At 47.5% G+C, this 14,999-nt stretch overlaps 1 protein-coding gene across 4 annotated transcripts in view; it reads right to left on the bottom strand.

Annotated features, from left to right (window-relative positions):
• Positions 1 to 480: 480 nt before the first annotated feature.
• Positions 481 to 14,999, bottom strand: part of TOM1L2 (target of myb1 like 2 membrane trafficking protein) — a 44,597-nt gene continuing 30,078 nt past the window's right edge. Inside the window, exons 12-16 of one of the 4 annotated variants that reach the window (XM_066640404.1) lie at positions 14,644 to 14,719; positions 11,396 to 11,461; positions 6,663 to 6,722; positions 5,504 to 5,540; positions 481 to 4,981 (exon numbers count right to left, since the gene is read on the bottom strand). In XM_066640404.1, the coding sequence (XP_066496501.1) occupies positions 4,830 to 4,981; positions 5,504 to 5,540; positions 6,663 to 6,722; positions 11,396 to 11,461; positions 14,644 to 14,719 (391 nt within the window). In that variant the 3' untranslated portion in view covers positions 481 to 4,829. The remainder of the gene's footprint in view (positions 4,982 to 5,503; positions 5,541 to 6,662; positions 6,723 to 11,395; positions 11,462 to 14,643; positions 14,720 to 14,999) is intronic. The other 3 variants (XM_066640405.1, XM_066640406.1, XM_066640407.1) reach the window with 3 other exon arrangements.

Here is a 14,999-nt window from a genome sequence, read left to right as displayed (position 1 = left end):
AGGCAACTGTTCTCAGCATGAGGACAACTGTTTAACATCTCATCTGAGCTGTGGGACAAGGGCTCCCTCCACTACTTGCTGTTTCACGTCTGTGATGCAGCAGTGGTAGCAAAGTATAGGCTGGCCTTGCTTTGTGCAAGGCCTTTTATAAGCCTTGAGCTATTCCAAGACAGTCTGTCATTCATATAAGTTTCATCTCTAATATATTCATTTATGTAAATTTATTCAAATTTTAAATGATAAATTCTTTCTTTCTCGGCCCCTGACACAGTGTTAGACAGATGATGTGCCCCTCCTGCCAAAATGTTTGGACACCCCTGGTCTAGGAAAAAAGCGGGGGGGACATGATTGAGACATACAGAATTATGCAGAGGATGGAACATCACACTATATTTACGCTTTACTGCCTTCCAAGCCCCATATCCTGTCCTTTTCTGGGACTCTAGTCGGGTTCCCTTTGGAAAAAGGCACACTGGATCATTTGCTCTAATGGTTTTTTATTGGAGTATTTCACATGCAGGAACCAAAATGTACAGAAGAGAGACACAGATGATTTCTGAATATGAGAGAGTTAAGTGATGGCAGATTAATAATACATCCTTATATGCAAAAAAAAAATTAAATTAAAACCACCAGGTGGATTTCGCTCACATGAAGACACCAACACTGATGGAAAAACGAAAAGCAGGTGGTTTTTTTAAAGGGATTTAAGAATTATTTTTACATAGCCATCTTTACATTTTTTTTAAACAATTCCCTTTCTCCCATTCCCCACCAACCTTCTTCCCCCAAAACAAACAAACATACATTAATAAGTATGAATATTTTTCAGTAAAATAAATAATTATCCACTTTTTTTCATCTGGACAAGCCTAAAGCTTTAAATATACAAGATGGAGATGCTATATGACACAGGTTACAGTGGAAGGAGTCGGCAGTGCGGAACAATTAGCAGGCAGGGGGGAGAGTGTTGAAAACAGCTTACACAAATTAAGAAGGAAAAAAACACCCCAAAACCCACTGGATGGAATGCAGAAACCCTTGGCTTATAAGAGGAGTCGCAGCAGGAACTGGAACAGGGACTTATATGAAGGGGTTGGAACACAAGCCCTGGGTTTGTTTTTTTTGGTCTGGATAGTTACTGGTTGATCCAGACAGTTACAGCATACCTAAAGGGTGGGCAGAGGTTAGGAGGTACCACACAGGAGACAAGGAGACGTCTAATAGAGCTGGACCCCGAAGTGGCTGAAGGCTGAGGAGGGCAAGTGCTCACACAAAATACTAGGAGTATTTAAAAAAGTCCGATTTTTGGACTGCGACTCTGCAACGTCTGTTCAAAGCCAGCTTGGGGGTCCATGTTCCTACCAAGGCCACAGGCACCGATTTGGTTCAGAATGTGCTTAGGCCTAGCATAACCTCCACATTCTCCAAGGATGATACTGGCCAGTCCAAGAATGAGGATTGCCAGTTAGTGCCTGGGGGGAAAGGAGGCGGCCCCCTTGCCATGGATGGGAAGAAACTGGATTCATCCCTCAAGGGTCTGCCTGGAAACATGGATCGGGCTTGTGGAGGTTTCATTTCCTTCCTCAGATGGGGAGAAACAGAGACAGATGCTGCAGGCTACCCAACAGCACGCCCTGGGAAATGGCTAGCCAAACAGTTTTAAGATAAGTTAAACAGCAACCCTGCCCTCCCCCTGCCCGACTCAGTTAATTTTTGAATACCGTTAAGTTTGTAACTATTGCACCTGTCCTAGATAAATCTGTATTCTATACATAGCTTAAAAAAAAACGGAATGGGAAGGTTTCCCCTTCCCTCAAGAAGTATATTTAAACAGAAACAATTCATTTTTTTTTGGTTACATCTCAGCACACAAAAGTGTTTTTAAAAAGGCTGTTAGAGACACGTCAGGAAAATAAAAGGGGAGGGGAATAAGAGCTAATGCCTACAATTCCAATACAGCAAGAAGTTCTTCTGAGCAAGGCTCTTCAAAATGAATGACAACCACTGTACTGCCAGGGAGAGCACCAGCTAGGTAGTGCCAATGCCGTCATCAATCACCACCATTCTCCTGTGCAGATCCTGCCACGTTTTGGCTTGCGCAAGAGAACTTCTCGTCAGGCAAGGCAAAAAATAAATAAATATTTCAAACCTAAATGAAAAAAAGTTTCGTTAGAATGTAAGAAACAATCTCAGCAATAATTTAGTATTGTTTAGTGATTCCTAATACGGAGAAGCTGTTTTGTATGGAGAGAACCGGCTCCCTTGCAAACGTGCTTTTCCAGCACCAGAAGTTACCTTTCCCTTTGGACCTCCAATTCAACAGCCAACATCTCAACCTTTGCCCTGCAGATACAACTATAGTGAAGACCAAAGTCCATAATCCTTGACAGGCCCTGGCAGCCAAGCTAAAGAACTGTGGGCACCAGCCCCCTGCAGCCCCTTCTCCGGTCCCTCAGGCTGTGTCAGAGACAATCTACAGCTCCCCACCTAGCTCCACTGGCTGTAAGTGTGGTGGGGGCTTGGCTTCTGTGATACGGCAGCCAAAAAGCTCCCAATTCTGGAGCTAGAGAACGGTGTGCGACAGCAGGGACGGATCCTGCCCCCTTCTTACAGCTCCAAGGTCAAGAGAAAAGCTATGGAGATTAAAAACATGGAACTCTGGCTGGAGGGCTAAGACGTAACCAAGGGCCGAAGGGCCCGTTGCTGAAAGACAACTGGGACGAGGCACATTTGCAGCTTGAGGGCTACAAGACTGGGAAGTCTGGGGATGCCGGGATAGGAGATACTAGGAACATCCCAGAAGGCTCATGCATGTACCAAGTGAGCAGACTTCAGTCTACAGAAATCAAAGCAAACCCACCACCCTGGAGGCACCACCGTTTCAATGTTTTACTGTAGTGGAGAATATTTAGTGTTTGGAGAGAAGAAAGAGTCCTCAGTTTCTGTCCTCAGTTTCAGAGGGTCATGACTTCAGCGATTCCTTGGCAGCTTAAGAGGGCACACATGTGCATGCATATGTGCAACTAGCAAGAGGAAGTTGTGGTGGGAGTTGGGAAGAGTACCTGTGGGAGTATTAAGACTGTGTTGGACTGTGTCCCCCTTTCAGGTCTTTCCAGTCACATCCTGCCCTTCTTCCTGGGCGGTGCTCAAGGATAGACAACCCCAGAGGAGTTAGGTTCATCCCTGCTTCAGCTTCATAGGAGCCGTCCCCTGGAAAATGCCAGGTCATGGCGAGAAAGCTGGATGAACCTGCTCCATAGGAGCCAGGCACTGGAGAGAATCTCGGAACTGCTCAGGAGCTTCCCAAAGTTCTCTGGAACTTGTCTTGCACAACAGGAAAGGGCCTTGGGGGGGAACACAACTAGTGCCGCTGGAGAACAACCTGCAGGCCAGCAAGGAACTGCTTTTGGCTGACTGGGAGCTGAGAGGGTTACAGGTTCCTTGGCTTCCCCCTTAACCAAGGCCAGATGGGACCCCTGCTCACTCCTCCAACAAAGACACCAAGGCCTACCCATCACTGACTGTTCTCCTCCTGAGGTGGCAGAACTCTGAGCAGCCTCACTTTTAAGGGACCTGAATGCTGCTGGAACAGACAGGCAAAACTAGTTTCTCCTGGCACTGCTGCTTCTAGGGCATCCAGCGTCTGTTCTCCTTCTTAAGCAGTCACAAGATCAGGTTTTGCAGCAGGGATCCTCTAGGCATTCTTGCCTAGTTGTGACACCACACCACCCATGGAGATCAACAGAAAAACCCAGCCACCAACAGAACAGCCACCCAGGCAGGCCTGGTACAGAACTTCCATGTTCCAGTTGAGGCCTCCACTGCATTCGCTGTGCAAAGCAAGCACCTGGTGGGCTGGCCGCATGACACAAGGCCTACACAAAACCTGTGCGGAATGCGGAGTGGGGAGGAGAACGGAATGCACCTCTTCTGACTACAGGGGTGTTAGGGAGGATGCCACTCTCAAAAGTACCCACATCCAAAATGTGGGCATTTCAAAATGGGACACACACCCCCGTCCCACCCACAGGAGCCTTCAGCGGAGCAGTGCGTTCTATCACTGCATTCTTGTGTCCATGCAGACCTGGACTGACTTCAGTCAAACACTATGGCTAGGGCACAGGATCACACAGCAGATCCTGGCATGGAGACAACCTGAACCATGAGTCAGGTGGCTTGTCTTTTGGACACACACCCCTGCAAAGACTACTTATTTTCCCATCTGAAGAGTTTTAGACACAACTACATGAACATCCGAGGAAATTTTAAAGAAATCACAGTCCTACTTGGGATGGGGGGGTGGGAGAGCAGCTGACACCCAGTACCCCAGTTGTGGGAGCACAGCAAAGCTAAGGACTTCCTTCGTGAGTCTATGGAAAGGCAGTGGTACCCAGACTGTGTTGCAAGAGGCAACTGTAACTGTACGCACAACTGTAACAGAACACTCCAAGTGTACATGCAACTTTGGACTGGCTCCCCGGCAAGAAGCTGGCAGAAATCAAAGCCAAGGCTGTTCTCCACACAACTCTGTCCCGGGATTGCTGGGGACAGGAGAGCACTCACGTGTTTAAGAGCAGGACAATACTATGACCTGGGATGGAACAGAGGAAGGAAAGTAAGTGTGGAAGGAGAGCCATGGAGGTGACAAGATGGGGCTTAAATACTCGTAAAAAGTGAGCTTATTTGGGCTGGGCCGTTTTGGAGAGACACAAGAGGCCATCTAACGAAACCCAGGAGGGCGCAGGGAGCTCAATGCTAGTCGGACATCACAGGGACAGCTGGACCGCACAGCTGGGTTCTTCCACAGACTGCGAGGAAGAGACGTGTTACAGCGCAAAGAGGGCGTCTTCTGAGCGCTCCGGCTTCTTTTTGCTGGGGGGGTTCGTCGTTGGGGCTGTGGGCTCCTCCTGGGGCGGCGAGGGGAGGCTGGGGATCCTTTCCGCAGCTTTGGCGCGTTCCTCTAGGAATTTGTCAAACTCTGCAAGACCACAAAAAGGGAGGGGGGGAGAAACCGTTTAAATGGTCACGTTCAAAGTGAGTTAAGAGTGTGACCACCAGATAGTAAATCATAATACTCTGGGTTCCATTTGAATGCTTTCTCCCTCCTACAGGAGGTCACCTTAAGACACCACCCCCTTATCAAGCAGTCAGCATGGGTGCTGGATCCCCAGCGCTGGGGTGGCAACGAGAGAAGCTTGCAATGGAGCAGAGATGAATCAGGCAGGCGGCTCTTGTCCACAGATCTACTGCCCTGTGAGAAGTAGCGGCCCCCTCTGGAGACTTTCACAGGGGTCGGCTACCCCCCCAGCTGGCCAACTATGGTTACTGGCTCCTTGAAGTTCATTAACCCTGGAACAGCAATGGTGGGGAGGGAGGGCTTGGAAGGGAATAGCAGAATGTCACACCCACTATTGTGTTCTGCAGAATTGCAGCACCTACACAGAGCGATTGTGCTCTGCGAAACTTTTCCATGCTTGAGTCCCAACTCCCGTTTTCCTACCTTCACTGGTCACTCCTTCTTCTAGTTCGTCTCCCTTCTTTCATTGGAATGAAAAGAAGTGTGGGGGAAGGGAAGGGGAGAGAAAAGAAGAAAAGAGGAATATCAGGACATCTCCAGGGAATCTCCATGTGGAGCGTTGCACAAGGACAATGTACACATCAACAATGGCACCAGCTAATGAAGACAACCTGCTTTACCACGAAAGTCAACTGGGTGATCGCATTGCAAGGGGGACCTAGAACCAAAACAAAAGCTGTCACTGTCCCCCCAGGCAACACAAAGGATGGCGGATGGCAATGCTCACTGTTTGGTTCCTTTCTCATCTGCTCTGCTCTGAGTAAACTACCCCCAGCCTTTTCCAAACAAAAAGGGAAGCCAGAATGAAATCTAGAACTTGGGCTGCAGTGACGTTTGTGTATCAATCCCTTCAATAAGCATCCCTCGTGGCACAACCAAGCCAAGAAAACATCATCCAGAAATGGGAGGCATTTGTTGCTGTGAAGGCGGCTTATCTGGGACCTGGAATGAAATCAGTTGCAGGGAGAAGAGCAGATGTGAGTGAAAAATGGGGTCTGTGACTGGCCTTTGAGGGTGCACAGTTTCCTCCCAGCTTCACAACTGAAATGCCAGGTGGACAGGCCGGCAAATCAGATGTGGCCTCAGTCATCCACCTCGTGCCCGCGTCCCACCCAGAGTGCACCAGACACGCTCTCTCCCTCCACCGCCATTTGGAAAAGTGCAGCATGTTTTTATTCAGTGTTTTTATTCAGTGGTGTGTCATCAAGTTGGCCATTGGTTTTTTGCTGTCGACTGATTTGTTGGGGGACCTGTACTGTTAGATATTTAAATAAATAAATACATTTAATGGGGTGACACCAACCCTAGTCATGCCACTGCATCTAGGTTGTGCGTATGATATTGCATTCCGTATGGTCTGGTATGGGAAGAGGTCCATCACGGAGGTGACACTATGAGCTCTTGCATGGGGTGACACTGCCCCAATGTGCTCACTTACTCCACGCAGGGGCTTTTCCTCTTTCATGCACATTCATGAAGTGCTCCGCTTAGTTTGCCCTAAACGAGGACCACCTGGCACAACTCTTAGGTAGAAAACCACATATATTTTAAAAAAAAGTAAAGAACCGAGAGAGAATCTTACCACATCGGTACTGAGCCATTCCTCAATGTCATCCATGACAGAGGATTGCGTGACGGGAATCTAGGGAGCGCAGCGAGAGATACAGCAAGGCAGGCAAAAACCAAAACACATCCACAATCACGGCCACAGAATGAGAGGGGAGGGAAAGTGAGAAAATAAAAGAGGGAGGGGAAAAAACATATATACTATGTAAGGTGCATATTTTTTTTTCCAAATAAGAACTTAAAACACAAAATACGAAAACACAGCGCACAAATAAAGCAGTGCAAAGCAAGTAGAGCAAGGAGGCCAAGGGAATGGAACCAAAGGGTCTGATGAGTGAGGTGGCCGGGAAGAAGCAACAAGGGCTTCAGCTACATCCTCAAGCAGTCACTGATAAGGACCAAATGGGCTGGGTGGGGAGACCTGTGTCTCTCTCTAGGCTGGAATACTGGACATGACTGGGGAGGACCGGAAAGCTCAAAAAGAAAAGGACAAAAAAAAAAAGAGGCCTGCTTTTGGTGTTAAATTGATCGTCCCCAAAAGGTCTGAAATGTAGGCCAGGCTTGAAATGGTATAAAAAAACGAAAAACAGCACGGAGAAACTAGCCACTAGCCCTGAAGAACTACATTTCCTGAACTTCTGAAAAATCCATTTGGAAACCCAAAGAGCAGGTGCTGTGAGTAGGGCTCTTCTTCCGATAATGCAAGAGGTATTTAAACCTCTTTAGACAGCCTTTTCCCCAGCAGAAACGATGCAACCAACACCAGTTTCTCACTTGAGATTCTGGGACTGTTCATTTGAGTCCCTGGAGGGGAAGAGTATGCTGCCTGCCACTGGTTCTTCTCTGCCCCAAAGGTCAGTACTTGGCTTTGGGGGCATGGGAAGGGCGAAGAAGCAGTGGCTCCCAGGATCAAGGAGAGGACAGGGCTACTAGGAGGTAGGTCTGTGCTCACTTTGATGGTGCGAGCGGAAATTTAAATGGGGGGGGGTCATTTATGTGATGGCAACATCTCAAGGCACAGGCAAGGTTGTGGGGGGGGCGGAGGAAGGACCTTGCACGCCAGCCTGAGTTCTCTGGAAGATAAGCAGGATTTTAAAATGTAAGGAATTAAAAGGCACACCTTCCAATGCTCAAAACCAGAGTCGGTAGACTTCAGGTTTGTGGGATCTACTTGGAAGGGGGGTTTTCTTAACAGAACTCCAGGTTCACCAACCAGAATCTGGTGTAAGACAGTGGCTCAGGTCAGGCTCAGCACATGCTCAGCCCAGAAATTTGTTTTCAGCATCAGGAACGAGCTCCCAATCCTTCCACCTCCAAAAATTAAAATAAAAAATTCCACATTTAATTCCCCCTCCCCCACAAGCTTTCCTCATTTCAGCAGCCTTATTTAGAGCAGGTGAAAAGGGAGAGCCTTTTGCTGGGTCTACTATTATGATTTATCATTAAGAATATTTATATAACTCTATTAAACTATTCCAGGTCAGAAACACCTGACAATTGCCTTCAAATTTGCTTCAAGATCAACTAAGCAGGTCCTAACTGGGTGAAACCTTTTTAGGAGCTTATACTTGTGGCTTCATTAGTGAGATGGCTCCAGTCAGGAAAGGGAGGGGAGAAGAAATGAAAACAAGGAACTGCAGACTGCCTTCTCCCCTTAATGAGCTGCATCCAATATTCAAGACTTAAAGAGAGAGACTGGTGTTTTAAGCATCACATAAAAATGGCTCAGTGAATATTACATCAGTGGAGGGGGAAAAAAAAAAAGCTGGCATGAAATGGCATATTCTGAAATGGAGGAGTTCACCAACATGTCTTAGCCGAGTTGAGAGATTCCTGTTTTTGCTGAAGGCTGGACCCTTTTGTAAAAAAAGGAGCTGACCTTAATCATGACCCCAGACATTTCCCTTATATTCATGCCAACAATGTGGCATTCCTCTACCTATCATAAGCTTGGAGCTGGAGAGCTCGACCCCACAGCACCTTCCATGTACCTCTGAAGCACAGTACAGATGTGGGGATGATTCCCCACTTCCCTTGTGGGACGCGGTCAGTTTTACTATTAGTTTCGTCTTTAGGATCAGGGCTGTTGGTATTACATGGGTGCACCACTCAAGGAGAGACTTCTTTTAAAAAAGAACAGAAGGAAGCAAGTTCCTCAGGTGCAAAGAAGATCCTCCCCACACATTTCTAGGACTCCCTGGTAGAACACACCCATGGTTGGGGCAGGCAGATTTCCAGGTATCAAGGATGCCAAGGCACCAGCCCCTTCCCTTTGATAAGGAGAAGCAGAACGACGCAAAACATCCTTCACATTGTACCCATTTATCCTGGAGGCAGAAAATTCAGCTTTTCTTGACACACTCTAAAAACCAGCATCTTCATTAGGATCCAACAACTGGCAGGACCTGGAGGAGGAAAACCTGGAAGCCTTTGCACAGATTTGCAATTGGGCCACTGAGGCAATGACACTTCCCCACTCTAAGGCTGGGTACAAACATAACAAATCAAGAGCTGCAGACTGTTTTTTGCCTGTTTGGAGATCTTGCTTTCCTCCTACCTTTGCAACGGTAATGGTAGACACACAAACCAAGTGACTGAGATGCTAGATTCAGCCACCAGTATTTCTTTCTTCCTGTCTTCAGATCAGATCGACTACCTCTTTAAAATGCCTTCAAATCACTGATTATATTTTATTTGCTTAAACATTTATTCATTGCCTTTTCAAGGGCAGCCTGTTTAAAAACAATTGCAAAATTGCTCCAGGGATGACAGGCTGTGGGTGGGTTTGAGATTTATAGGAACTAGCCAATTAGTGCTGTACGCTGCCTGCTTCTGCTACAAACTCACAGAACCAGATTTCCCTGAAGAGAAAGTTGTTCAATGTGGCATGGAAGCTTCCAGAGCAGGCTCGGTGCTCCAACAGCATTACATTTGTACACAACCTTAGGCCTGTGGTGAACCGAGATGCAGACACTGACACTCAATTCAGACATCACACCAAACCATGGTTTGCATTAACCATAGTTCAGAAACTAAACTATGCCTTGTGGTTCCCAACTATACAATCATGGTTTAAAGCAATTTGCTTTTGTTTTCCAGTCACTCAGTGTTTTCATTTCTGAGGTGCAGGGGCCTCTGAGGGCAGAGCAATAAGCCATAATAACTATGGTTATGTCAATTCAGACATCTTACCAATCCGTTGCACTGTGGCTTACAAATTTGCTTTGAACCATGGTTCTCACTTCTGATTTGCTGGTCAACTGCAAACCATGGTGCATCAATTCCAACTTCACATCATGACCACAGTTCAGCTTCCTTAACCATGGTTTGGCATGATGTCTGAGTCAAGCCAGACACAAAACTGGGGCATGAATGTTGGTGTCCCCTTGGTGGAATGGACTGGCACCAAAATCAGAGTTTAGAAAGACAGAACACCCTCATTTTGGCCCGTGTTTGGCTTCACACGACAGAATTTCAAGAAACACCCCAAGCCTAGGGGAAGATGTTCAATGGGATGCGCCCCTGGTGCCTTCAGCAACAGTGACAGAGACACGCCGAAACATAAGGACTCTTTGTTCTATGGGGGAATGACATATTGCCCCCACAGCTCTCCTGAACTACACCACAGGAGAATGCTTCAGCACATCAGTTCTGTACACACTGGATTAATGCTGGACACAGTTAAGAGCTACAGCTATTTCAGACAGAAACTGGGTTATGGATTAGTTGGATTCTAGTGAATACCAAAGAGTTCCATATTGAAAACAGACAAGGGTGAGCAGTTTGTAAGGTGGAAGAAACTGGCCTGTTGGTTATACTTGGCCAGGCCATTCCCGTACACTTGTTAATTGCCTCCACGGAGGCTGCAGTATCCTTTTTTCCAAGCTGAACAAACACAAGCCATATCTGCAGGGGCTCCAGGAACGGATCCCCCACAGATAACGAGGTCCAACCTGTACTCTGTTCAGAGCACATTAAAATGAATGAGACCTCATTTCCCTGGGTTGCGAGAGAGTAAATCCCCAAACCTTTGGTTGCTTGGCTTGCAAACATGGCATTCCTAAATTGCAGAGCAACTGTTGGAGCAAACCATTGTTGGGAGCTTTGAGATGCAACAGCCAACAAAGGTCTGCTGGCAAACAGAATAAAGGAAGAGGAGAGGGGCCTACAAATCGGAGGCTCCATTCTGCTCCTGCTGAGGGGTACCAGATAGAACACCAAGCTATGATGTTACAGACACTTCCCTTGTTCCCTGTCCCAGAAGATCCCTCATTGCATTGCACAAGAAGATCTGAGCTTCTTATCTTAGAGAGTCTGGGTTGATGCTATGTGTCACAGGACCAGGCGATTAAACATTTTGAAAAATGATATGCAAGAACATCTCTTGAGCATGCTGTCCGCCCCGGCTCATTAAATAGATATCAGAGCTTGTGTTTGCATGGAGGAAAAAGTCGATACTGCATGTATTTTTTTAAAATATTGAGACAGTAAAAGGAACTGGAGAGGGGCAACCTAGTTTTGAAATCAAACATGGATAACTTTCTGAATGCATCCAGACCTAGTGGTACTCACAGCCTCAACCACCCCCACCCTCCCTACACACACACATGAAGGGTACCACCTCCTTGTACTGTCCAATTTGTGGTCTTTCAACAGGTTGAGTGACAGATAAACAGAGGGCGGTTATGCTATTTAAAGGAGACGGGGTGAGGATGACGGGGGTGACTCGACTGGCGAAATCTTCCTCACCATTCCTTGGGTCATTAGCCACTTGTCTATGGGCTCCAAGTCTGAGCTCCCACCTTTACCTCTCCTCTGTGTTGAGAACAGAAAGTCCCATTAAGAAAAAAAGGGAGAGAGACGGGAAAGAAAGGCTGCAGCAGCATCAGTGAGAAGGAGAGAAGACCACCGTTATTGCAAAGCGAGACGTGGCCTCCTCGGGTGCTTGGGTTCCTGCATTCTTGTCTTCCATCCCAGCCTGGCAAATGGCTCGCGTCAACATGGGAAGCTGCTTCATGCTCCGTCAGACTCTGGGTCCAGCTAAGCCAGCATTATCTGCATTCTGAAAGACCTTCCTCTCCAGGGGTTTCAGGTAGGGGTTTTGTCAGGCCCTCCTTAGACCTTTGCATGCTTAGCACCTGACTCTCCACTGAGCCAGTGGCACACTTGGGGGTGTCAGCAGGTGCAAGTGCTCCCAGGAACCACGGCTGATGCACGGCTCATGCCAGCATCCCCCAGCTGTGCGGCAAGGAGGGCCACCCGAGTCTGCTGCCTTCCTGTCTGGAGGCATTCTGAGAACCAGAGAGGCCGCATACAGCCTCCCACAGACCCTGAGAAGGCCTTCTAAGGACTCCAGAGTGCCTTAAAATTTTACTTTCCTCCAAAAACTGGAATGGTGTTTGAAGGCCTTCTGAGGGCCGGAGAGGCTATGTGCGGCCTTGCCAGCCCTTGGAAGACCTACGTAAGTCACACGACTGGGGGGGGAAGTACTTTCCTGCTTGCCCCGGGTTAGCACTGTGGCCAAAACCACCACTGCACTGAGCTACGAACATCTGAAAGCAAAAATGGCCTGCATGTGACTAACTGTCAGTTAGGAGAGTGAGGGTGTCCCTTCTCTCCTTCAAGCAGAAACAGCTGATGGTGGTATCTGCGAGGCCACACAAGCTAGAAGAGGGTTTCCTGGACTGGGCTCCACCAAGAACCACCTCAGCTTTCTGGACAGTCAATGCAAGTTTACACTGAAACCTTTGAAAGGAGGGGCCTTTCTTCACTTCTTGACACGTCCATGTGGAACACACAAACCCCTGTCATTCAAGACAGATGTGTTTTTCAGTCCAGGCCATTCATTTCTGTGCTGGGGATGGGGTGATGGTGTACAGCCAAAAGATCTATTTTTCCTAATCAGAAAACAACCCCTCATTCCCCTCCAAACCAATGGGCACTCACATATTCTTCCCATATCTACCTCACTTGTGTCTGTTTTCTAGACTGCAAGCCCCTTGGGGCAGGGAACTGTGCTCTTGTTTGCTGTTACATGCCACACACATGAATGGCGCTATATAATCTACTCCTATCCCCCCCCCCCCATGAAGAAAAGCTACCAGTTGCAATTCTTCTTGTGGAATTAGTTTTGTTGCATCTGTTCACAGCCCTTGAAAAATCCAACAAACTCTCACTAATGACACAAACTGAGCAACTCTTGACAGCATGTTACAGAGAGCCAATGTCTTGGAGAATGGCCTAAAGAGCAAAAAAAAAAAAAAAAAAAAGGCCCCTCAGCAGGCGGGCAAAGTCTGACAGGCTGGAAAAGGAACATGCCAACTTTGATCTGCTGGGTTAGCACTGGCAGGGCCTTTGAACTGACAACAGGCTGATAATGGCTGCTCTGATATGGGAATGACAAGCAGCTCCAGGACCTGAAGTGGGAATTATATGGGCTTCTGCGTTAATCAGTAAGGGCACGTGCAGCGCTCGGAAGCAATCAAAGGCAAAGGTGCATAGTCACCCCTGCCCACCACCTATCAGTGCCAACCCCCTGCAGCAAAAGATATACACACCTTTTGGCTGATTCCTGAACTGGACACTGACACTAATCCATGTGGGGCCCACTGCTACATTCTGCAGAATTCCCTGCCCACCTGAGCCCTTCCAGCCCCCGCCTAGGTTCTGCTAGTCTCAGCCATGGTTTTTAGAAGCAGTTTCCCTTCACGGGACTGACTTTCCGGTGGACTCCTCAGATCCTCCAATGAAAACACAGGTGATGGAAAGATCAGATAATGAATTGCCTCAAGCCCTGAGGCTCTTCAAAAATCAGAGAGCTGCTAACTGCCCTGCAAAGAGTTGAGCTCCTGCGGATTGCAAGATAGCTGCTCAGTGCTCTGCAAAAAGGTGAACTCCTGCAGTTTGCAAGTTTGTGTAGATATAGGGAGATAAATGTTTAAGCATCTTTTTTTCTAGTGTTTTTTCCTCCCCCAAGTCCATCAACGACAGGTGGGGGGGCAGGTGAAGGCTGAGTCACATAACTAAGCCCCTCAAGCCTTGAGGCTATTCATTAGGGCTGCCTCATTATGAAAAATGGATGGAGGGTTTTTTTAAAAAAATCAATTAAATAAATAAATAACTTGCAAGAAAGAATATTTTTATTTATTTATTTTCTAGATCACCTTTTTTCAAAGTCTTGTATAGTTAGGTGGGTCCCGACACAGACTGTCATTTAAAAAAGTGGGTCCTAGTATTTAAAAGTTTGGGAACCGCTGCCTTAACGTATCACTTCCGGCTTTTCCCTCCCCCTGCCAGAAGTGCTCAGATTTACAACACTACCTGAAGAGGTCACACGCTCCATGCAGGACAACCCTCAAAGGTCCTTCTCAAGAGGACAAAACACTAAGGCTGAATGGAGGAGGGAAGGAGCATCTGCTGCAACTGAAGAGCAGAAACACACCTGGCTGTAAACCAGACAAGAGGAAATTCTCCATCCAAGAGAAGCTTAACCCCACTTCTACGACTGTAAAAAAGGGGCTGTCCAAATACTGAGTGAAGGTCGTTTGACGAAACCCTCACACTCCCAATTCAGTTTAGATTTCTTAACTAGAGGCTGGGGGACAGGCGAGAGAGGCAGAATGTTTCCATCATTCACAAGTTATAACGATATCGGCATTTGCAAAGCCTTGTGCTTGATTTCTGGGAAGAGACAGTATTCAGACTGCTGTTAACAAAGATCCTTAGAACTCTGAGCAGTTGGTAACATTACAGAAACTTCATGCTTCACGCTCTGGCTCTTTCTAGAAATTAGAAAAACTTGATCCTGAAACACTCCTATCAACGCTTAACGTAGCCCCACGGACTGCAAGACGCTGCAAACCGAGGCTCTCTCTGCAATTCCGGCAGGGACCCCAAAGCCACAGCACTGAACGCAGCACCCGGGGTCAGTGCTCCTGCAAAAGCTTTGGACTGGAGGGGCTGCGCTTGCAGGGCAACAGGGCGGAGAGGCCACCTACCATTCCTGAGTTCTGTTTCCGACTGTCCATGGCAGACGCCAGTCCTTTCACAGCCTTGGGGTCCTCGTATGTCACACTGAAAAAGAGAGGGGGAGGAGCGCTATGAGGACCAGGGCAGCTGAAAAGACAGCTGCAAACATTTCAAAATACAATCAGAATTCATTGATCTTTTATATTACTCACTGATAACTCATTTGAGTTGTTATTATTATTATCTCCTCAACAAATCACAATGCACTGATGACTACCTTCAGTGGTTCCCAACTTCATTCTGGGCTCCATCCAAGGCGCAGGCCCCCCTCCCCCAAGAGGTACAACCATTCCTGCCTCTGCCTAATTTTTTTCAGGCAGTGAAG

The sequence above is a fragment of the Tiliqua scincoides genome, chromosome 13 (genome assembly GCF_035046505.1).
Source record: "Tiliqua scincoides isolate rTilSci1 chromosome 13, rTilSci1.hap2, whole genome shotgun sequence".
NCBI lineage: Eukaryota > Metazoa > Chordata > Lepidosauria > Squamata > Scincidae > Tiliqua > Tiliqua scincoides.
This window is presented reverse-complemented; position numbering and strand designations above follow the sequence as displayed.